General features: G+C 44.9%; 1 protein-coding gene across 1 annotated transcript; it reads left to right on the top strand.

The window, feature by feature from the left end:
* The first annotated feature begins 12 nt into the window (after positions 1–12).
* On the top strand, positions 13–22255 carry LOC103050364 (acyl-CoA dehydrogenase family member 11-like). The gene is made up of 14 exons (XM_088143204.1): positions 13–197; positions 2076–2308; positions 6205–6304; positions 7278–7395; positions 12858–13000; positions 13130–13276; positions 14150–14244; positions 15396–15495; positions 16252–16392; positions 17125–17217; positions 17557–17664; positions 18914–19085; positions 20092–20158; positions 21129–22255. The coding sequence occupies exons 1-14, from the start codon at positions 60–62 to the stop codon at positions 21253–21255; spliced, it is 1782 nt and encodes a 593-aa protein (XP_087999330.1). The 5' UTR covers positions 13–59; the 3' UTR covers positions 21256–22255.
* Positions 22256–23501: the final 1246 nt, after the last annotated feature.

The following is a 23501-nucleotide window of genomic DNA, read 5'->3' as shown; positions in this document are numbered from 1 at the left end:
GGCGAGGCCGCTCCTTCGCCCGCTCCGCGCACTCGGCGAGGACTCCGGCGAGGCGGGCCATGGAGGGCGCTTCTCCGCGGCCGCTGGCCCCGCAGCCCCCGGCGGCGCCCCCCGGCCCGGAGCAGCCCCGGCTCGGGAACCCGTATCTGGAGGACCCGCTGCTGCAGGGCTATCTGCGAGCCCGGCTGCCTGCCGAGGTCGGTCGGTCGGTCGGTCGGGGCGCCGGAGCGCCAGGGGGACCGGGCGGCGTCGGGGCCCTCGGACTCTCTGCAGCCCGGGTCGGGGCTCTCTGCCCGCGGGGAGAGCGCGGTCCTGGGTGGGGGGAGCCCTTCCCCGGCCCGGCTTCCCCGCCGCCCGCGCCCCGCGTCCGAGCGCAGCTGCGCCTCTTCCGCGCGGAGGATGCGGGGCGCGGAGTCGCCTTCCCTGCCCGGCTTCCTTGGGGCCCCCCTTGCCTGCCTCCCCGCGTCGGTCGCACAGAGGCAGCGCGCGAGCGGGCAGGTGCGCGCCGTGCCGGCGACGCCTGTTGCGGGAAGGAGGTCCTCATCCCCGGGAGAGGTGAGCGTGGAGCGGCCCCGACCGGGTGTCGCTGCCTTTAAGAGAAGGGAATCCTCCGGCCTTCCCCTGCAAAGGCGCGGAGCTGCCGCTCGGTCTTCCCCTTCGGGCGCTGCGAGGTTGCAAAACGCAGCGGGACCGTCGACGTCTTTTAGCCACTTGTTCTCGGTCGTGGGAGTCGTGCTGGGCGGGGGGGACGCCGGGCAGAAGAGTATTGGTCTGTAGAAAGTGGTTGGGGGCTTTTTTCGTTAATGCTTTGCTTTCGGGGACGGGGGGTAAGTGAGTGTCCATGAAGAGAGCACTTTTCCTTCCCGAGTTTTCATGGCAGTGCTGGAGCCACGTTCTTCCTGAAGTGGTTCGGAAGAAGCTTTAAACGCCGGTATTTCCAACACCGCTTTTCAGCGCTGCCGTAACTTCCAGCGCTCGCTGGCTGAGCGGTCGGTCGTTAAGTGAGGTCTACGCGTAGAATATCAAGTCTCTGCTCTTTAGTCAGTCAATTTGTGTAACTTGAACATCAACCAAAAAAGGAAAACCATTTAAACAGATACCTTTTACACATTCTTCAGATATCATTGGCAAGAAATCTGAACTAGCTGTAGTTGCAAAGTGAACATGTACTTGAAGTAGATAAGCTTGTAAAAAGAAAGTATTCTCCATCAAAGTAGGGAGACACTGAGCAACAGTGAAAATCTTGTATTTTTAGCAAAACTTCTGTCAGAGAATGTGACAGCCACCAAATCTACCTGGGATACTAATGAAAGCTATATTCAAACCAATTATGCGCAGTCTTAAAACACAGCCTTGTAGAGTTCAGGATTGTGATGGTTGTGCTTGTCCTGGCGAGGCAATTACTTTTTTACTAGAAGTTGCAGAATGTGCAGTAGGAAACAAAAGCTGTCTGCAGGTTTTGCAGCAGAATTTATCTTTTTGCACCCAAAATGCATATTTGGGATAGAGGTGAACATTTACATGAGCACACTGATTCAGGAAGCACAAATTTGCAGCCTTGAAAAAGCAGTAGTGATGTGGTTCAGCCGTCAGATTATTGCAATAGAGTTGCAATTTGATCCAAAACCATTGCAAATGAGTGATTATATATAAACATATCTTAATAGATGGACACGTTTCCGATCCTGGATTCGAGGCAACTATCAGGAAAAGGAGTCACCACTAACCTTTGATTCATATATTTCTTTTCGATGCTGTATTTTCATCAGTTATTTTACCCAAGAAAAGGATGATACGAATATAGTGAAATAAACAAGCGTAGAATCTTCAAGCTGATTTCAGCCTCACATACATTCTGAGTGCTGTTTAGGAAAGACACTGGGATGTGACCAGGTTGTTCTAAGAACCAACCACAAATTCAGCTTATTGAAGAAGCAGCACAGATGAAACTACAGGCCAAATAAGAAAGAAATCAGTAGCCCCTCAACTTAGCTTCCTTTGTTCCTCTCAGAATTATCTTCTGGTTCCTGTCCTACCATCTCTTCATGTTGCATATTTCTGCATCCACCTCATAGGTGTTTGCTGAGGTGAACGTTGACCTGGAACGGTTTGGAGCTCGTATGAGAGATGAAATTGACTTCCTGGGGCGTGAGTGTGAACTAACCCCCCCTAGATTACAGCAGTTTGATGCCTGGGGGCAGCGTGTGGACCAAATAATCACCTGCCCAGCCTGGAAGAGGATGAAGGACATCTCTGCTGAGGAGAGCCTTGTGGCCGAAGGGTATAAAAGGAGATATTCCAGTTGGAGGTACTTCATGGTTTACTGGAGTCATGCAAAGCCATATGAACTTATTTGGGTATCTCCTGTATGTTCCAAAATCCTAGCATGGCTCATTTTTCCTGGTGGTCTATTTTTTAATAATAAGAATAATAATGTATTAAATGTATATGCTGCCGAACTTCTATCATCTCTAATTATATTAGATAGTTGTTTGCAAAGTCTAATTTATATTCTTCAGCCATTGAGTGCATTGTACTCAAGTACTATTTTTGCTATAGCCTTCCTTTTATTTAAAAATGATTTTTTTATTACATTTAAAGATAGAGATAAAAAAGTAGTAGAAACTAAGAAAAATATAAAAAATAAGTGCATATAAAATGAAAAAAAATTGAAAATATAGTTGAAAGAAAGAAAAAAGATATATAAAGACATGACTTCCCCCTTCATCACAACCTCAGTAACTTATCACCTTCTCTGCTACTACCACAAAAGATCTCTTCCCATATCTCATCTATAAACAAATTTTTAAACCCTCTTCATTCAATCCTAATCAGCAAAATCCATTGAGAAGTACCAGAAATAACATATACAATGGGGCAAAAAAGTATTTAGTCAGCCACCAATTGTGCAAGTTCTCCCACTTAAAAAGATGAGAGAGGCCTGTAATTTTCATCATAGGTATACCTCAACTATGAGAGACAAAATGGGGAAAAAAATCCAGAAAATCACATTGTCTGATTTTTAAAGAATTTATTTGCAAATCATGGTGGAAAATAAGTATTTTGTCAATATCAAAAGTTCATCTCAATACTTTGTTATATATCCTTTGTTGGCAATGACAGAGGTCAAATGTTTTCTGTAAGTCTTCACAAGGTTTTCACACACTTGCTGGTATTTTGGCCCGTTCCTCCATGCAGATCTCCTCTAGAGCAGTGATGTTTTGGGGCTGTCGCTGGGCAACACGGACTTTCAACTCCCTCCAAAGGTTTTCCATGGGGTTGAGATCTGGAGACTGGCTAGGCCACTCCAGGACCTTGAAATGCTTCTTACGAAGCCACTCCTTCGTTGCCCAGGCGGTGTGTTTGGGATCATTGTCATGCTGAAAGACCCAGCCACGTTTCATCTTCAATGCCCTTGCTGATGGAAGGAGGTGTTCACTCAAAATCTCACGATACATGGCCCCATTCATTCTTTCCTTTACACAGACCAGTCGTCCTGGTCCCTTTGCAGAAAAACAGCCCCAAAGCATGATGTTTCCACCCCCATGCTTCACAGTAGGTATGGTGTTCTTTGGATGCAACTCAGCATTCTCTCTCCTCCAAACACGACGAGTTGAGTTTAGACCAAAACATTCTACTTTGGTTTCATCTGACCATATGACATTTTCCCAATCTGCTTCTGGATCATCCAAATACTCTCTAGGAAACTTCAGACAGGCCCAGACATGTACTGGCTTAAGCAGGGGGACACGTCTGGCACTGCAGGATTTGAGTCCCTGTAATGGCAGTGTAGTGTGTTACTGATGGTAGGCTTTGTTACTTTGGTCCCAGCTCTCTGCAGGTCATTCACTTGATCCCCCCGTGTGGTTCTGGGATTTTTGCTCACCATTCTTGTAATCATTTTGACCCCACAGGGTGAGATCTTGCATGGAGCCCCAGATCGAGGGAGATTATCAGTGGTCTTGTATGTCTTCCATTTTCTAATTATTGCTTCCACAGTTGATTTCTTCACATCAAGCTGCTTGCCTATTGCAGATTCAGTCTTCCCAGCCTGGTGCAGGTCTACAATTTTGTTTCTGGTGTCCTTCAACAGCTCTTTGGTCTTGGCCATAGTGGAGTTTGGAGTGTGACTGTTTGAGGTTGTGGACAGGTGTCTTTTATATTGATAACAAGGTCAAACAGGTGCCATTACTACAGGTAACGAGTGGAGGACAGAGGAGCCTCTTAAAGAAGTACTTACAGGTCTGTGAGAGCCAGACATCTTGCTTGTTTGTAGGTGACCAAATATTTATTTTCCACCATGATTTTCAAATAAATTCTTTAAAAATCAGACAATGTGATTTTCTGGATTTCCCCCCCCCCCCCATTTTGTCTCCCATAGTTGAGGTATACCTATGATGAAAATTACAGGCCTCTCTCATCTTTTTAAGTGGGAGAACTTGCACAACTGATGGCTGACTAAATACTTTTTTGCCCCACTGTATATATTAATCAAATAACCCAGCTTTATATTCATTTCCTTTCCTTTTAACATAATAACTTATCACTTTCTGTTGAAAATACAACACAAGATCTTTTCTTCCCATATGTCATCTCTTCTCTATAAAGAAATCGTGAAAGCCTCGTCATTCGGTCCTGGTCAGGAAAAATCCATTAAGAGTTAGTAGAAACAATCACATATATATTGTAACCTTGATCAGATAATCCCACTTTATATTCCTTCCCTTTGCTTTTAAGAATCTTAGTTTTTAGACCCTTTAAATCGGGGATTCTCAAAGTACGGCCCGTGGGCTGGATTCAGCCCACCAGGGTCATTTATCCGGCCCGCTCGCCAGATTGGCCGCTGCTGCTGTCTGTCAGAAGCAGAAGTGTCGGGGCTGTGTCAGGAGCTGCAGGTGATGCACGAGGAGGGAGATCACAGAGCCAGACTATTCTACATGACAGGTATCCCGGGTCCGATGGCTCTCCTCTACTCAAACTATAGTCCAGCCCCCCAACATTCTGAGGGACCGTGAACTGGCCCCCTGTTTAAAAAGTTCGAGGACCCCTGCTTTAAATATTGTCCAGAACTTGATACGTTTTCATTTTCTCTTTGTCTCTTCTCAAAAGCTCCTTCAAAACTTTTAGCACCTCTCTTTTGTAAATCCAAAATAAGAAAGTTATCCAAGTCTATTTTTTTATTTCTATATCCCTTTTAATTATTGACATCATTGGGTTTCATTTGTAAATCCAGTATAACATCTTTTTCCATATCAGTCTTATAACCTGTCATTTTTAAGTCCACATTAAAATCAGCCTCAGTTTCTATTTTGTCCAGTGAAACCTGTTCTCTCCTATAACCTCTTTTAAATCCATTTTTGTAATAGCAGAGAATCTTAAGAGTAATTTCTGAGTGCATGGTTCCCAAATACCCTTGAATTCTTCCAAAGTTAGATTATTTTGCTCCATTCTGTATTAGTGGGTCTCTTCTCTTTTAATTCTTCTCTTTAGTTCTTTCTGGTTGTCTCTAGTGTCCAACCTTCAAAGTCTTCTTATCATGTTTTTTCCTAATGAGCAGCATTTTCCCACAGGAAGGATTCTTATAATTAATTTCAAAATCTTCTTTCAAATCCACCTGGCCCCTTAGTCCATTTATAACTTTCCAAAATCAAGCTTCTAATCACCCTTTTGCTGTTTATTCCAAAATAAGAATTTGTTAAGTCCTTAAACTTGCATAAAACTTTTTTTGGCAACAATTGAAGGAGACTCACTGGTGTAATGACACTTGCCATTCTGAAGGTTCTTAATATCCAAAAAGCAGTTAACAAGCAATTTTTGGAAGTGATTAAGAGAAGAAGTATGCAAACCCAGTGCCCCTTTGAAGGTGCCGAAGTGCAGCTTGGGCAAAGACAGGGTTACCTCGGCTCCTGCAGCACTAAACCCGCCAGAGACTGCTGTTTTACAAACTCCTTGCAGGGAGCTGCTGTCTGGAGCGCATGTGAGAGATCCAAAGTTTTCTCCTTGTCCAGAGAGGAATTCTGAGAAGCTGATCCCTGCGCCAGCTCCTTCTTCTGCTGCAGACATTGGCTCTGCTCTCCATGAAGCTGTTTTCAGTTTGCCCTTGTTTCCCCGGAAGTCCTTTTCCTGGTTGTGTTTTAAATCTGCGATAAAGGGGTTTTGGGGAGGCATTCCAAATTATAGCTTCGTGTACTCCTCTTTTCATAGCCGTGTTCATCAAACTGCCAAGCTGTATCTTTTTATGCCATCTTCTGGCTGCTACGGGTGCCCTCTAGCCATGACTGATGGAGCAGCAAAAACAATTGAGGTAAGCCTCTAATGTTCAGCAGGTGGGACTGCTGGACTCAGCTGCTCTTACTGTTAATTAAAATCTCCAAGTTTTCTTAGTAGCATTTGCAAAAATATTGCTTCTATTCTCCATGCTATCCTCCTAAATGAACAGATTACAGTGGTACTTCGGGTCACGAACGCTCCTGTTCACGACCAATTTGGGTCACGAACAGCTCTGTTCGCAAAATTTTGCTTCCGTTCGCGAACGCCGGATCGGGTGACAAACAGGATCCGCAGCCATTTTCCCTCCCGTGACACGTGGTCGTGGCTTCCTGTAGGGAGGGGGACTCTCCCTCCAAGCAATAACCACCTCCCCACCCGCCTTCCTGTCCTCCACACCAGAAGTCGTGTCGAGCAAGGTTAGCGTTCTCTCTCTTCATACTGTACTTTGTGTCATATTTTTGTGGTTTAAAAAAATATATATACATATGGTTCAGAACAGATGAACCGTAATTACATTGAACCTTATAGGAAAATTTGATTCGGGATGCGACCAAAATCGGTTGGCGACCAAATTCAGAGGGGTCAGAACGGATTAACCGTATTTACATTGAACCTTATGGGAAAATTTGATTCGGGTCGCGACCAGAGTCGTGGAACAAATTAAGTTCGTGAACCAAGGTACCACTGTATCTTCACGTTAACCTTCAAAGGGGCTGGCTGCATCATAACCTTCATCTACTCTCCATTGATACCCTCTCAGGGTATGGGTTTAGAATTAGAAAAAGTATAGTTATAGACCCTGATGCCTGATTTCCAAAAATGGTTACGGGCAGAGAGACACACTAGTCAGTCCAGAAATCAAAAGCCAAGCTGGTCTGACAGATGGGCATGGAGTCCCGTAGCAGTTATTTTATCCATCCATCCATCCATCCATCCATCCATCCATCCATCCATCCATCCATCCATTTCTATATCTACCTTCTGTCTCTTACTTGCAACTCCAACAGTCCTTAGGTATCCCCAAGCCCCTGGAAGAAGCCTATGCTCATTTGACCTCATGTGACCCCAAGACATTCTGGACCTCTGGCCAATGGATGACTGAACGCAAAGGGGGCTCTGATGTTGGTAAGCATGTCCAAAACGGGAGACCCAGTCCTTTCTTTCTAAAATATAAACAGTTTAGCGAATGAGACCTGTTTTGGGTGGAGTCGCTTATTCAACAGTCTGCTTTTAAAGATATCAAATTTGTATTTTATGTCATTTTTCATACATGCTTTGTGTTTTTAGCTACTTTTTGAATGTTGTGTTTTATTTATGCATGCCATAGTATATGAAGTGAATTTTTGTGGAGTGTAAATTCCCCACTAACATTATGGGTGGGGTTTTATAGAAATGGTGTCACTCACTGCTAAGGAAGAATCCTGCCCTGGAAAAATGGTTGGGGAAGTTTTGCTTCTCCTGAGAAATTCAAAGAAAACATCTATCCGTTTTTTCTGCCCACAAATTTGATGGAGTTTCAAACAAGCCACTACTATAGTGAAGTGATGAAGGGAGTGGTAAAAATAGTCAAAATTGAGTGGTGAAGTAACTAAAATAAAATGGGAAAAAATTAGAATAAAAATGGAATAAAATGAGATGTACAGCAAGTGGATCGTCCTATCAACTGTCCTCAGATTGCCCGGATCAGTGCCATCTTCCCTAATCCTTAATGAGGTGAAGATGTTGGACTAATGATGGGAAAACTCACATTCAAGATCCCTCTCAACCATGGAAATTCGCTGATTTTAAATCAAGGACAATTTTGCATCAAAAACCAGCTAATTATAAACTATTTTAAAAAAACCCAAAATAATTGACTTTTCAAATAGCTTCCCAAAATGCAATTGGTTGATAGGTAAGCATCCAGTAGAACAACTCAGCTGCTTCAAGTGCCATGGAGTAGTTTTTTCAAGCTTCTGAATACCATCAAAAACGCCATTTTTGTAGCCCAGAGAACTATGGCAGCCATTTAAAGATTCTTATATTAGTTTTTGTTAGTGTTTATCTTCTCATTTAAAAGGTTTTAATAAAAATTATATGTATAGAAAAGATGGGTATTTTATACTTATCCCTGCATAAACTTCCATTTATATGAAATAATCTGATTGCGTTTTCTGTGAGCCATATTTTCTATGCCAAGAACTGCCCCCAATGCTTTACTTAGACTGGAGGGTGGGCTGCCTAGCATAGAAACCAAAGCTTGGCAATCAGTTACATCTTAGTGGCTGAAAGTCAATCTATGTCCTATAGTGTAATGGCCTGTGGGAATGACCTTGGGAGACAGGAGGAAGAGTCACAGCCTAGAACACCGTCGTGCAAAAGGTATGTCAGTCCACAGAAGGAGGGAGGGCGTGGGCAGTGTCTCAGAAGGGACCCTCCCTAGTTTTCAGGAAAGTAAAAGTAAAGGAGGGGAGAGGTGCTTTCAGACTCGGCAGATTCTGTTAGTGTAACCTTACCATAAAGGTAGCGTTAGTACTCATGGTTTGTATTTCTCGTCTGGACTACCTCAAAGGGCTGACATTGAAGGCTCCTGCCCTTTTTTAGAGCAGGACACCTTCCAGTCCAAATGTGCTGAGCTATAGCCAGCAAGCCGCTCCTTGGGCTGAGCTACAGCCGGCAAGCTGTCTCCTGATTTCCCATGAGATTGGGTAAAGGAAAGTAGACAATTAAGCAAAGAACAGAAGATTTGGAATACCAGGACACCTTGTACCTGCCCAAGGCTATGCCGACTTTATAAAGAAACAAGGAAACTGCAACTTGCACAATGCCTCTACATGTTACCCTATTCCAAATATCTGGGCCTTCTCTCGAGCATGCTTCAATGCCCTTCCCTCTGCCATCATGGACAGTAGATACAATCAGACACCCTGTATTTAGAATTTTTCCTAAAAGATAAGCACCCTGAAATTACCTATACAGTAGCTAAATTCTGGGCCCAAGACATAAGGCTTCAGTATGTTCAGATCAGACAAAAGTAGGGATTGACTTATTAATAAGAATGTATTGTAGTTTTAAACTGTATTTGGTTGTTTTAAGAGTTAGGATTTGGTCTTGCTGTAATAAATGTTTGTGTAACGAGCTGCCACCTGTTGATCCCAAATCCAGTAACTTTTCTTGCAACCAATATTGATTCAAAAGAAAGTTCATTTATGGAGAATAAGTGTGCAGATCCAAAGCATTGCTAAGAGTAAGCAAAAGCGCGCCAAGAGCTGTTTTTCTTACTTCCCCCCCCCCCACTTCACCACCCCTAGTTCTTGGTCTTCTGATTCCCTCGCTGGTACAACCTTTCACATTCCAGTGCCTGTGATAAGGAGCCATCTGCTTTCAACGGTTTCTCATTCCGGCTCCCCCCCCCCTCCCTTTTACAATGGCAGAACTGCAGCATATAGAAAGCAATTTCTAAACTAGCCATATAACAATCTATTTTAAGATCTTGCGAGGATTCTGACATGCTGCCCCTCCACAAGTGAGGATGTCAGTCAGATGATTCCTCTTCTTCACTCTAAAAAATAAAAAGCAAAAAGAAACATAATACAATAACCATTCTAATTGTTAAGGCTTTGTAGGATAAACATCATAAAAATTTTTAACTAAATGTGGAGCCTTTACATGTTTCTTGTCAACCCATTCAGCCATTGATTTAGGAAAATGTTTCCACTGAATTAAAAATTGAACCCCTCTCCTATGTTTTCTACTGTCCAGTATTTCTTTAACTTCAAAATGTTGTTCTCCTTCAACCATTATTGGCTTAGGAGGCACTGGGGAGGGATGCCATCGAGATGATTCTTTGTAGGGTTTAAGCAGGTTGCAGTGGAACACTGGATGGATTCTTTTAAACGAAGCAGGCATCTGTAATCGTAGTGAAACTGGATTAATCACTTTATCAATAACAAAAGGCCCTATGAACTTTGGAGCGAGCTTTCTGGAAGGTTGTAATGATTTAAGATGCTTGGTAGATAAACGAACCTTATCGCCTACTTTCCAGTCCTTTTCTGGGGTTCTCTTAGCATCTGCAAATTTCTTGTACGTTGCTCTAGCCTCCTTCAATGACGCAGCAATCTGAGGCCACACTTGTGTCATTTGTTGGACCCATTCATCAACTGAATTGACTTGAGTGGACTGTTTGGGTAGTTCTGGAATGGGTACAAAGTCCTGTCCCGTAGCTATTTTAAAAGGGGTGAGGCCAGTGCTTTGGTGCACTGCATTATTATAAGCTACTTCAGCAAACGGTAACAGCTCATCCCAGTTGTCTTGTTGGTAGTTAATGAAACATCTCAAATATTGTTCTAGCACTGAGTTCAGACGTTCACAGGATCCCACCGTTTGGGGGTGGTATCCTGAACTCAAGCCTTGCGATGCCCCCAGTAGTTTTAGGAACGCCCTCCAGAACTTGGCAGTAAACTGGACCCCGCGATCCGAAATTACTCGTTCTGGGACACCATGAGCTCGGTAGACATGCTGTATAAATAACTTAGCCAGTTTGGGGGCTGATGGAAGGGATTGGCATGCCACAAAATGTGCTTGTTTGGAAAAAAGGTCTGTAACTACCCAAATAACTGTTTTTTTGTTGCTTTCAAGCAGGTCTACAATAATGTCCATGGAAATTTGCTTCCAAGGGGGACCTGGGTTTGCTACTGTCTGTAGAAGCCCCATTGGTTTGCCCCTTCTCCTCTTGGCCATTGCACATGTGGGGCATGTAGCTACATATTCCCCTACATCTTTTCTCATTGTTGGCCACCAAAATTGACTGAGTAGATGTAATGTTTTCACAAAACCAAAGTGCCCAGCTGTTTTGCTGTCGTGACTCCTTTGTATGACCCACTTTCTAGCGTCTGCAGGGACGTACAGCTTATCTTGCCACCACCATGCCCCTTGTTTGTTCACTAGCAATTGGTTGTTGTTTTTAAGCCAATCATCCTGAGCAATCTGGGCATTTAATTTTTTCAACAACTCTCCTTCTGGTTGTTCTTCACCCCTTTTTTTCTGAGCTCTAGTGACCACTCTTAGGGCTGCTTGGGTACATGGAATTACAGGGGCGAACACTTCCTCCCGCTTGCTGTTGTGTTGAGGCAATCGAGACAGGGCGTCCGCCAGAAAAATTTTTCCCCCAGGAATGTACTTCAGGGAGAAGTTAAATCAATGAAAATATTGTGCCCATCTCATTTGCTTGGGTGACAGCTTCCTCGGTGCAGTCAAAGCCTCTAGATTCTTGTGATCAGTCCAAATTTCAAAGGGATGGGGTGATCCCTCCAACGAGTATCTCCAGCAAACTAACGCCCAGCGTACTGCGAACGCTTCCTTTTCCCACATCAACCAGCATCTTTCAGTTTCTGAAAATTTCCGGGATATGTACGCACATGGGAACAGCTCCTCCCCTGCCCCCTTCTGTAACAACACAGTTCCCACTGCCACATCCGAAGCATCTGCCTGGATGACAAATGGCTGTTCTGGATTGGGGTGCTTTAAGATCGGTTCAGCTGTAAACAGACGCTTTAAACCTTGAAAAGCTTCCTGGCACTCCTTAGTCCAGGCCAAGGGGGCTCCAGGTTTTGATGCCTTCGCCTTGTCCTTGCCCTTGGTTTTCAACAAATCGATGAGTGGGAGTGCTACTTGGGCAAAGTTAGGTATGAACTGTCGATAGAAGTTAGCAAAGCCCAGGAAACTTTGAAGTTGACGCCTGGTTTTGGGACCCTCCCAACCCATGACATCCCTCACCTTGACCGGGTCCATTTCAGTTCCCTGATGTGAAATTCTATACCCCAAATAGTCAATTTGCTATTTATGAAATTCACATTTGGAGAGCTTGGCATACAATTGAGCCTCCAGTAGCTTTTTTAGTACCTTCCTGACTAATTGTACATGTTGCTCCATGGTCTCAGTGTAAATCAGGATATTGTCCAGATAAACCAACACCCCCTGGTATAAATACTCTTGTAACACCTCATTTATAAGTTGCATAAACACCCCCGCCGCTCCTTTTAATCTGAACCGCATTATTTCATAACGGAAGCATCCTAGGGGTGTATTAAAAGTGGATTTCCATTGATCTCCTTCCTGGATTCGCACCTTGAAGTACGCCTCCCTTAAATCCAGCTTCGTGAAAATTTTCCCTTTGGATAAATGGGCTAACAGGTCTTTCATCAAGGGGAGTGGGTACCAGTTGTCAGCAGAAATGGCATTCAGCCCTCTATAATCTGTGCACAAACATAGGGAGCCATCCTTCTTTTCCCTGAAAAGCACCGGTGCAGCAATTTGAGAATGTGTAGGTACAATAAAACCTCTCTTTAGATTCTTACCAATGAACTCCCGCAAGGCTTCCAACACTTTGGGTGTCATTGTTTATTTGAGCCAGGCTCTGCCTCTTAAGCCCAACCTACCTCACAGGGTTTTGCTGGGGAAGACAAGAGGGAGTGCTGCTAAGGTCACCGTAAGCTCCTGAATGAAAAGCAGGATCTAAAACTAACTAATCAGTCAATGGTCATTTGTATCTTGGTTCTTCTTTCAGGGAAGATTCCCAGCAGCAAAAATTTGTTTGTTTTTTTCCCCAGGAGGTGGAACAGAAACAATCGCACGGGAACTTCCAGATGGCTCCTACAGCCTGCACGGTTTCAAATGGTTCACATCGGCCGCCGATTCAGATATGACTCTGACCCTGGCAAGGATCATGGCTGCTGATGGGCAGATAAAACAGGTCAGATTCACGGCGGAGCCACAACAATATGAAACAGTCGTTGGAAGTAATTGTGCATTTAGTAACATCCCAGTTCCAGCTCTTTTTCCTACCAGACAATGTCTCACGCTAGCATCTTTTGGGTGGCAGGGCTCCAGAGGCCTCTCTCTCTTCTACCTGAAACTATACGAGGACGGGAAGCTGAATGGGATAAAAATAGTGAGGCTGAAAGAGAAGCTGGGCACCAGGCAGTTGCCTACCGCAGAGCTGTTGCTGGATGGAGCTCGAGCACATCTGGTAAGAAACACGGAGAAAATATTTCTGCTCTTTAGTTCAGTGAGAGGAGCGAGGAGAGTGCAGTTGGGCAGGGTAGGTTGCTGGATTTTAAAGGAGAGAATCAGGAACTTGGATCATTTAGACCCGTGTTTTTCAAATTTGGCAACTTTGAGATATGTGGACTTCAAATCCCAGAATTCCCCAGTTAGCATTCTGACTAGGGAATTCTGGGAGTTGATATCTACACTTTTTAAAGTTGCCAAGTTTGAAAAACACTGATTTATTCCACCATGTCCAGCCTCCTGCCTAACAAAGGCATACAAATTGAAGCATTCAAAATAGAGGGTTGTTCAGGCTCTGCTTGAAGACATCCAGTGAGTGGAAGAGCTATGCAGGGGAAGATCCTCACCTCTAGTTGCTGGAGCACCTAATTTGAAAAGATTACTATGGTTGCTAAAGCCATTAACAGAAAAATAGCCTGAAGTTTGCGAGCAATGCTTCAAAAGACCTTAGAAGCCAGAGGCAGGTAGAACACGCCTCTTGGGTTCATCCATGATGGAATATACTTTTAGCATCCTAAGCTGCTCCAGAAAATTACTCCTTTGCTTGTGTCTTGTGTAGTCAGCTTTATGGTCCCTGTGATCCTCAGTCTTTGTGCACTTTTAGAATTAGTTATATAAATTGAAATGTTAGTTTGTAGGTTTCAGTCTTTTGAAGAAAGCCCTCTTTCTTGCGTTCCTTCAAGCTACTTGCTCTTCTCATTCTCAGATCCTGGAAATGGCATTTAGGAATTTTTATTTTTGCAAATGGACTGATTTTCCGTGTTTGATTGCATGTAGGCTTTTGCAGGCAGGCCAGATCCAGTAGTCTGAAGCTGTTTCTTAATCCTTTCAGATCTCTGCAGAAGGCCAGGGTATAGCTTGCATTGCCAACATGCTGAACATCTCTAGGATTTATAATGCCATCTTTGCAGTTGGAAGTATGAGAAGGTGAATTTCAGCCCATTCCCTGAGAAGTGGACATGACTAGGAAGAACTACATCTGGGCAAAATGACAACCAATTCAGTTATGCTGTTATCTGAAGGATAATTAAGCAAAGTTAAGTTGACCAATTTGAAGATGTAGTTTGGAGTCTCCTAATTTCCAAATTGCTACTTTAATACTCTTGTGTAGTTCAACTTGTTCATTTTTTGAACTTTTGCAAATGAAAGTTTACTTGTGGATCAGTATTTACTATGTAAAATATAGATGCCGATGGACTTGGGGGTATAACCATAAATTGGGCTTCATCTATGCGTGGGAGAGCCATTTTCTTGTACAGAAGGGCTCTTCTTTATTTTTAGAACAATTCTTGCCTCAAAGGGCTGTAGGAGCCGCGGGAGAGGCGTGGTGATATTGCCTGAAAATGTTGGCCAGCTTACTGGAGCCTGTAGAGGAATGCTCAGGAGTATTAAGCATTTCAAAATCTTCATGCACCTATCTGAGGACTTTTGTTTATTTATTTGTTTATTTATTTATTTATTTATTTAAGCAATTTCTATGTCTGCCCAACTCACTCTCAGTGACTCTGGGTGGGCTACAAGAATAAATATTCAAATACAAAACCCACTATCGCCCCCCACCCTCCTGGCGACCCTTACACTAGCCATTTCATGGGCTCCGTAACTACCGGGGATACCCAGGCCTTCTGGAAAAACTGTATCTTCAGGGCCTTGCGGAAGAGCATCAAGAGGGGCCCAGTCTTATCTCCGCGGGGATGATCTTCGACAGCAAAAAGAAAGTGCCAACAAAAATGCCCATTTTGTTGAGCAATATTGGCAGCACAGCCCTTCATCATTCTGAGTGGAAGGGCTGTTCTGTAGTCTGTGTAGAGAGAAATGGAAATACTTTTGCTACCTAGAGGTGGAATTAATAAAGACAGTAGAAAGTTCATTAACATTTACCTTATATATGGAATTATTGTTGTATCCCTCCAGCATATAACATCGTACATTCACTCCCATGAGTCAGCAGCAAGCATGATGATTTTATGCATTAATTAAAGAATGAAATTAAATGATGGGACAGAGCAGGAGTACATTTTACACAGGAGAAAAGGCAGCAATTAATCCCTGAGGCCTGACTTTGTTTCCATCCATAGAATTGTCCACATGGCACGGGATTATGCTACCAAGAGAGAGGCCTTTGGAAAACCCCTTAAGGATCACCCCTTGCATATGCAAACTTTGGCACGAATGGAGGTGAGCACAACCAGCTTTAGGATTAAGTGTGCTTGGCAAAGATGCCAGCGTTTTTTCCTACCATTGTTTGGAATCAAGTGCCAGCATAGATAAGAATTAGCCTATAATTGGGGAACATAAAGAACAGAATGAACCATTACATAAACCATGTAATAAGAGCGCTTCAAAAGAAAGCTGGACTGTTATTGGATGCCAGGTTAGCAACAGTCTTAACCTGAACCAACACATTTTGTAATTCTAATTTGCTTGTAGGGATACTGACTGGATTTCCAGTCCAGTCCTGCTTAGCTCTCTCTCTGCATATGCCTGGTTCATGTGATTTTGGCATGACATCCTAAGGAAGGAGAGCTGGTTTGGGACAGTGGTGAAGGCACCAGGCTAGAAAATGGGAGACCGCGAATTCTAGTCCAGCCTGAGGCATGAACCAAGTAGGGGGACCTTGGGCCAGCCCTGGGAAGAAGGAGGCAAGTGCAAACCACTTCCGAAAAAACCTTACCAAGAAAACTGCAGGGATTTGTCGAAGCAGTCTCCAAGAGTCACCACTGACTCGAAGACACAAACACACACACACGCAACACTAGGGAAATAGCCATTGTCACCTGTAAACCATGTTTGTAGTTTGGTAAGGGATATGATCCCAGATACTTGTGAGAGGGAGAAAGTAGCAGGGGGAGAGGAGGAAGTTGGCTGTCAGTGTCGGGAGGAGATCCTCAAGGTGCTGGTCCTGCTCAGAGCAACTGCCTTCCCCTTCTGCAGGTGCAAACCCACGGAGCATTCCTGCTGATGATGGAGACTGGGAGACTGCTTGGCCTGGAAGAAACAAAGAAGGCGACGGAGCAGGACGAGCACATGCTGAGGCTGCTGACACCGATCGTTAAACTGTACACTGCAAAGCAGGTCACATTCACGTTTCTTCCAGGGGCTCAGTGCTTTCCCACGATGGGCGAAGCGTTTGTCTATACAGGCCAGATGTTAATGGATCCGGGGGGAGGGAGAATCCATGCAGGCTGTCATAGAAGGACCAGGTTATCTCATGAAAGAAAAATTTGGGCTGGCATTGTGGGAGGATAGCCATGTTAGTCTGTGGTAGCAAAAGATCAGGAGTTTGGCAGCCCCTCTTTGGACTAAGGCATTTTATTCAAAGGCATCAGCTTTCATCAGCTGCAGCTTTCTTAAGCTCATGAAAGCTGATGCTTTGAGTAAAATTTGTTAGCCAGAAAAGGGGCTACCAGGCTCCTTCTGTTATGTAGCTTGGCAGAAGAGTGTATTCAGGCAAGCCCTGCATCGCCAAGTAAATATGGCTGAGAGGTCCCTCCTGCATTTAAAGATCAAATACGTCAGAAGAAAAAAAACCCAAACATTTTTGTGGTGGACTGTTGTCCCAGGTTTGTCCTCCTCTCACCCTGGCTTATCTTTTCAGTAAATCTTGCCATTCTCTGCAGTGTTCCTTATAGTGGGAGCGGGTGGAGAGAAAGTGGTCCCCATCCCAGGCCCATTTTGCAGGTTGGAGAAGGGACTGGACACGCTGGACACTGTGCGGGCATAGGAACCAGACAGGGGGGCCCTTAGGAGGATCTGTGAATGTTCAAAAATGTGTCAGAGGTGTGAACGAGTCAGTTTGTGTTGCAGGCTGTTGCTGTGGTCTCAGAAGGGTTGGAGTGTTTTGGAGGACAGGGCTTCATGGAAGATACAGGTCTGGCCGTCACGCTCCGGGATACCCAGGTAAAAAGCATTGGAGTAGTTTTTTGTTAACTCCTGCTCTTCCTTCTCACAGCGTGCAGCTATTTTAGGGTGAGAGACAGGAAGAGACATCTGCACAAGGGCTGCACGTTGGAGAAGGGACAGAGCGTAATTGTTCCGCTGGCTTTTGCTAACACAGCGTGGAGCGTCAGGGAAAAGCAGCTTATATAAATCCTCCTCCCTAAGATGCTTGGTAACGAGGGACACGGTTGGCCCTCGGGTGCACTCCCATCCGTGCAGCGGAGCGTGTGCTTGGCTCCCCAGTCTGCCCTTCTGCGTTTGACTTGGGTTTCTCTAGCGCTGCCTCTCTTTCCCGGACAGGTGCTAACAATCTGGGAGGGAACAACTAACGTCCTGTCCCTGGATGTTCTGCGCTCCATTCTCAAGAGCCAAGGAAAAGCGCTGGATGCCTTTTTCGCCACTGCCCAGGTAGGCTCCCGAAAGGCACCGATGCCGGAGTTTGTCACGCCACCTATAAACGGGCTAAATTTTGAGATGGACCTCGTAGGACAAACGATTTGAGGAACGGGCTCAATCAGCCCCCAGTAAAATTGGGGCGGCCCTTCTTGATGGCCGTGCGCTGCTGAGTACGCTGATGCCGCAAGAAGTGGGAAAATGCAGTTACGCTGCTCCTGCCGCTTCAGGACTCATTTGCTGTGCCTTGCGGTTTATTTCATCTTGTTCTTTTAGTATTTCGTTGTGGGGCCTTCAGTGGGGGAAGCTTTAGAGAAAAGGAAGGTGGGCTGCCACGTGCAGTTTGCAGAAGCTTTAGAAAGCCCAAGAAGAAGCATTCGGGCATTAGCACATGAAGTAGTGTTGATCACACGTTTAGAGGGCTCTAAAACTGCCGCATGTTTTGAGGGAAGACTGGATTAATTTATAGGCATCTTAGGGGCGAGAGGTAGCTGGCATCTCTGTCTGTGGAAAAACACCCTTCCTGACAGAGCACCATCCAATTGCTTCCCCCGCGTTTTCCTTGTAATGTTGCAAAATGTATTTGGATGAACAGTACCAAAGGTTTGTTGGCTTGATCCAGCACTGGCTTCTCTTAGAAATGTGGTCAGATTACATCGTTGTGCTCAGTTATCCTCTGAATTACTGTTACTGGTATATGAGATGTAAATCTTCTCCTGCGTTACTACAGTGGCAACAGTTTTGCGTTCAGAACGCAAAGGTTGAGTTGCAGCCCATGTGTAGTCACTGGAATATGCACTGACATTAAAAGGGGAACATGCATTACTATGCTGTGGGGTTGAGGATTTGTTTGGTATTCTTCTTGGCAGATGTAACTACCCATTTTAACTATATCTTTTGCAACCAAAGCACATCTGTGAAACGTTCTGCCAGGCCCACGGAACAGCATCTGTGAAAGCCACCCCCTTTTTTTTACTAGCCCTATCCCCTCCTTTTGGATATGTCCCCCTCAAAAGACCAGAGCAGTCCTTAGCTTGAGAAAAACTGTGCATCTCTTCCCTGGTCTACAAGTGTCGATGGCGTAAATTAATTGTAAGGTGCCACTAAACCTTTCCTTGTCTTCACTGCAACAGTCTTAGGGGGGGAAAAAGAGAATCCGATCTTCAGAGAAGCGGCGGCAGCAGCAGCTGAGTGATGTCTTTGCTTGGCCAGAAATACTCTGGGTTATGCACGTTTGCTCTGTGACTTGGTGGTTTCCTTGCAGGCCAAGTTGGAGGCGGCTGCCCGACTGTCTGAACTGCAGCCTTCTGTGCAAGTAGTTCAGAATAATCTACAACAACTCAAGCGGTTTGTTTCAAGAATGGACTTGGAGGGAGAAGCTGAGATGCAGCTTGCAGGAAGAGACTTTGCCTATACTCTGGCACGGATCTATGCAGGTAACGAAAGAATTGTTTCAGAATCTGTTGCCTGCTTACCAGGAAATCGTTTAGGATTCATTGTTGAGAGTCGCTCAGGAAGACATGGAACAGTAATCATCTGAAACAACCCAGCTGTGTTAGTTCATACGTAATGCTTAAAAAAAGACAAAGATTCTACCACAATACAACCACGAAGAAAGAGGCTCTGGTTAGAAAGATGGAATAAGCAGGAAACAGAACAGCCCCAAGCCCCATATCTGGTGGCAAGCAAGCTAATTAGCCTGACATCACAGGGCAGTGGCTAACCAGAAACCTTTAACAGGAATCAGTTGGGAGGAATGAACCCTATCCCCACTTCTCCCCATTGCATAGGGTATCTGGCTACAAAGATGCAGATGATTTCTAGACAGCAGCACATAATTTCTCTCTTTCTCCTGCCGTATTGTGATTACTTGGAGTATGTCTAGTGGAAGCGTATCATACATGCTAACTAAAGATCACATCCAAGAGGCATTTGCTTTGCATGTACAGAAACAGTGTGGTGGAACCTAACAGGATGCTAAACGTTAAGAGCTGGGTTAGTCAGTGAATGCCTCCACATATACTAGTTGAGAAGTTTGAAGTCTGTACAAGTATGCAACGTTGTAATTTTAAGCATGTGAAGTCATGCATGCTTCTTACTGGGAGTCTTTGAGTTACAACGACAACTTGGACTGGAATTCCGTTGCATTCCGTTCTGTTCCGTTTGTAAAGTACAACCGCATCACTTAGCGACGGCAACCCCTGCAGTCCCAGTTGCCGTCGCTAACTGATTCCCAGGTTAGTGGGATTTAGGCAGGTAACTGGCTGCTGCCGGGTGGGGGAGGGAGTGAAGGGGTGCTCGGGGGACGGTTGGGGTGGGTGCACAGCGGTGTGGAAGTAGCCATATGCTGGGATGATTCAGGTTGCTGGGTAGATCTCGTTAGAATAACGCACTAGGAAGGTGAATCAGAAATGCTATAGAGTGTGCATTTAATTCCTGCAGGAGTCCTTCTACTGGAGCACGCTGCCGGGTCTGGTGCCTCAGCCACAGATATCTATGCTGCTCAGAGGTATCCATTAAACCTAATACCATTCGCAAAGCAAAGACCGAGAAGTCCAAAATATTGCACGGTTCCCTGCTGGAAACACAGTTCCCCAATACGGCTAGAGCAGCTGCTCTGAAAATTGAGACAGGGCAGTTTGATTGGGACAAACACCTTCCCGAAGGCCCAGAGAATTGGCGGGAGATTGGAGAGGAAAAATGAACGAAGGGGCCAAGCAAAGAGCAGCTGACAGCCTCTTCATGCAGGCAGGGACAGTGCGTCGGCTGCACGCGGTCACCCCAGCACCCCTGAACTTCGGTGTGGTTTGTGGTGGCACAAATCTGCTTTCCCCTTGCCTCCCCCCGCTTTGAAAAATAAGGATGGAAATGGGAAGGAAAACCTGGGATAACAGCGGCTCCCCTTTTCACCCTTAAAACCCTCTCAGGGCTAAAAGTATTCTACTGAAATTTGACAAAATTTAGATGGCAAGATTTCAGAGTTTTGGGAATTAGGGAGAAAAGGGAGTCGCCTGCCATTTCCCCCCAAGCAGAGCCCTGGTCTCCAAAAGGCCTCAGTCCATCCTTCCAGTGACGCAGGCAGCCTTCTAACTAGTTGTGAGAGCAAGTTCCAGTCCTGGATTCTGAGAAAATCACTCACCTCTGTCCTGATGAGATAAGATATGTGATCGTTTGCTTTACAGCAGGTCAAAAGGATGAGCCAAAATCTTGGCTCACGTTTATCTGAGGTCTCTGATACGCATGTGTCATTAGGCTCAAGAACCTAGCTGCCAAGCCAGATGCCATCAAAGCTTTCTGCTATACACCCTTATTGGCTGTGGATTGTCACAGATCTGCATCAGTCTCCAAGATGCACAAGTTTGCAACAGTTCGTTAAATCAGAGCAGCAGGAAGCAACTGAGGTAGACAGGGTCTGAAACTAGGAAACCATTTTAATTTGAAGACCATACAAACAGAAGGCTTTCTCGTATCTTCTGTAGGTGGTGCCAGCAGGACATCTGCCTGGTGGACAGAGAAGACAAGGCTGGCTCTTACGGTTCTAAAGGAGCTTCTCTGGATACATCTTTGGTTTATGATGGGTATCCATTTCTGAGAGGAAGACTGTAGCAAAGAAGAAAGCAAGCCAAAGATGCCATCTGGTGAAGGGCGTGACATGGATGCGAAGTGTGTCTGTGTCTCTACGTGTATATATGACCCTCAGGTTTTCGGGTTGAAAGAACCAATCTAGACAACATTCTGAGGGTACATTCCAGTTAAGCGCCTCTATTGTGCCCGTTGCTTACTGAACTCACCGAATGACTTCTGCAATAATTCTTGAAGGTAATCCCTGTATCTTAAATATGTCCTTTAGAGCAGTCTTTCCCTTCCGTTGCTCTCTGGACGTGTTGGACTTCAGCTCTCATGTCTCATTGAACACGTTGCCCGCTAGATTACGGGAGTAGAAGGACAACACATCAGAGAGGGACTGGATAGCAAAGGCTGAATTAGAGACTCTGATCGTGAAGGACTCAACCCTGGAACAAGCAATTTGGCTTTATATTGCTAGAGAGAAAAGATAAACCCAAGTCAAAATCCAGGTACATCAGGTTAGGAAACCAGTGCCATGTAGATCTATACTGCTTGTACGGTAAGGCTATAGCAACAGAATCTTGCAAGTCTGAGGAAGCTTCTTTCCCCCTCCCTTTATCTTTGTGTTAACTACAGAGGCTTGACTGAGACATTTACTCGCATTCTTTTTTTGGCCGCAGCTCAGGCCCCTTTTATCTGGCCATTGCCTTGGTGGTGGGTCTTCTTAGTACATCATAGTACCTCAGAACCAAGCAAACTATATTATAAACGCAATGGATGCATCCAGCTAATGACGGAAAGCGCCTCTGAGATCTAATCATCAAGTTTGCTCTAGATAGATATGCCTGTTACATCTGGATTCAAAGGCGACATGTGCTGTGATGCTGCATTTCCTTTTATGCATTTAAGCAGCCATAAAATTCCTCTGTAAAATAATTCGGAATGTAACGTTCTGTTCCTTTAATTTCAGTTGAAGGGAGAAGTAACCTCCTTGTTCACATATCCCACAATAAAAGGTGTTCCTGAATTAACTACCTGATGAATTATAACGTGTGAATTTGGTTAATCCGCGGATTAAATGCATCACAGTTGAAAGACCTATAACAGTGAAAGTAATGGGGAGAAATTAAAAGCTGTTAGAATACCCACAGTGAGGAGAAAACAGCTGTACAACTCCAGAGGGGCTTTTTTCTGTCTAAAAATAACTGGCGTGAGAAACATTCTTTTTTTTAAAAAAAATTGAGCTGACAATGCTTTGGATATGAAAGACAAACCCTTGTGTGTTTGCCATGATGTCGTAGGATTCCTCAATCTGCCCTTTCCAAACAGAGAAAGAAGGAAACCTGTAGATATTACTTACTGCCAAAACTGCCATACGCAGCTGCAAAACAGAAACAGAGACACTTCAAAATCGGCATTTTATTTACAAGGTGCCCAACGCTACCTTGTATGACAGTCACCAGAGGAGAAAAATCCCTTCTATTTAGTGGAATGTGCCACTTTTTAATTGCTAGTTGGTTGCCCTAATATGTTGGAGGTCCCAATCCAATGGCACTGAGTGACTCCAAGTGGCAGTGGGGGGTAGATAGAGGATTTCCTCCTTGCCAATCACTCTGCTTGTTCTTTCTTTAAGCCAGGGGTTGGCAAACCTGTCGTAAAGAGCCAGATCCCGCCAAGGTCTGCAGGCCAAGGATGGCGCTGGCCCACCAGCAGGGAGGCTGTTGATGGGCTGCCACCGCCACCCAGGACGCCACTCCCCGGGCCCTCAGCTCCAGGAGCTTGGCTGAGGCTCAGTCCTGGCGGTCTGCTGCCCAACCTGGGGGGTTGCATTTGGCCCTGTGTTAGGCACAGATGGACTGTTATCTAGTTCTCAGGAATGCCCAAGGCCGTACCAGCGTGAAACCAGGAGAAAACCAGTGACGTGCGCAAGACAACCTGAGAGGCAGTAAGGGAGGAGATTCAACTCGTGGCGCACGCGGGCATCAATTTCAGCAATGCTCTAGATCTGTACACTAGTCCTTAATAAATGAACTTTTCTTTGAACTTACATCGGTCTCAAGGGGAGTTGCTTTCGTTGGGAACTGAGCATTGCAGGTTCTTACAAGTAGGATGTAGCTAGCTAGGTGCTAGGTCTGCCTATGCCTATCAAGTCTTTCCTGGAAGTAAATCATCTTTGTGTTACAGTTATAACAACTGCTTCATTAATCTTTGTGAAAACTATAAAGAAGACTGACACTTCCAACATAATCACTGCAGATTTTATCGTTTGAAGGATTTAGTGGTAT

The sequence above is a fragment of the Python bivittatus genome, unplaced genomic scaffold (genome assembly GCF_059951505.1).
Source record: "Python bivittatus isolate LINGU-HERP-01145 unplaced genomic scaffold, Pbiv_v1 ctg000280_np1212, whole genome shotgun sequence".
Classification (NCBI taxonomy): domain Eukaryota; kingdom Metazoa; phylum Chordata; class Lepidosauria; order Squamata; family Pythonidae; genus Python; species Python bivittatus.
Note: the sequence above shows the minus strand (reverse complement) of the source record. Positions and strands in the feature narration are given on the sequence as shown.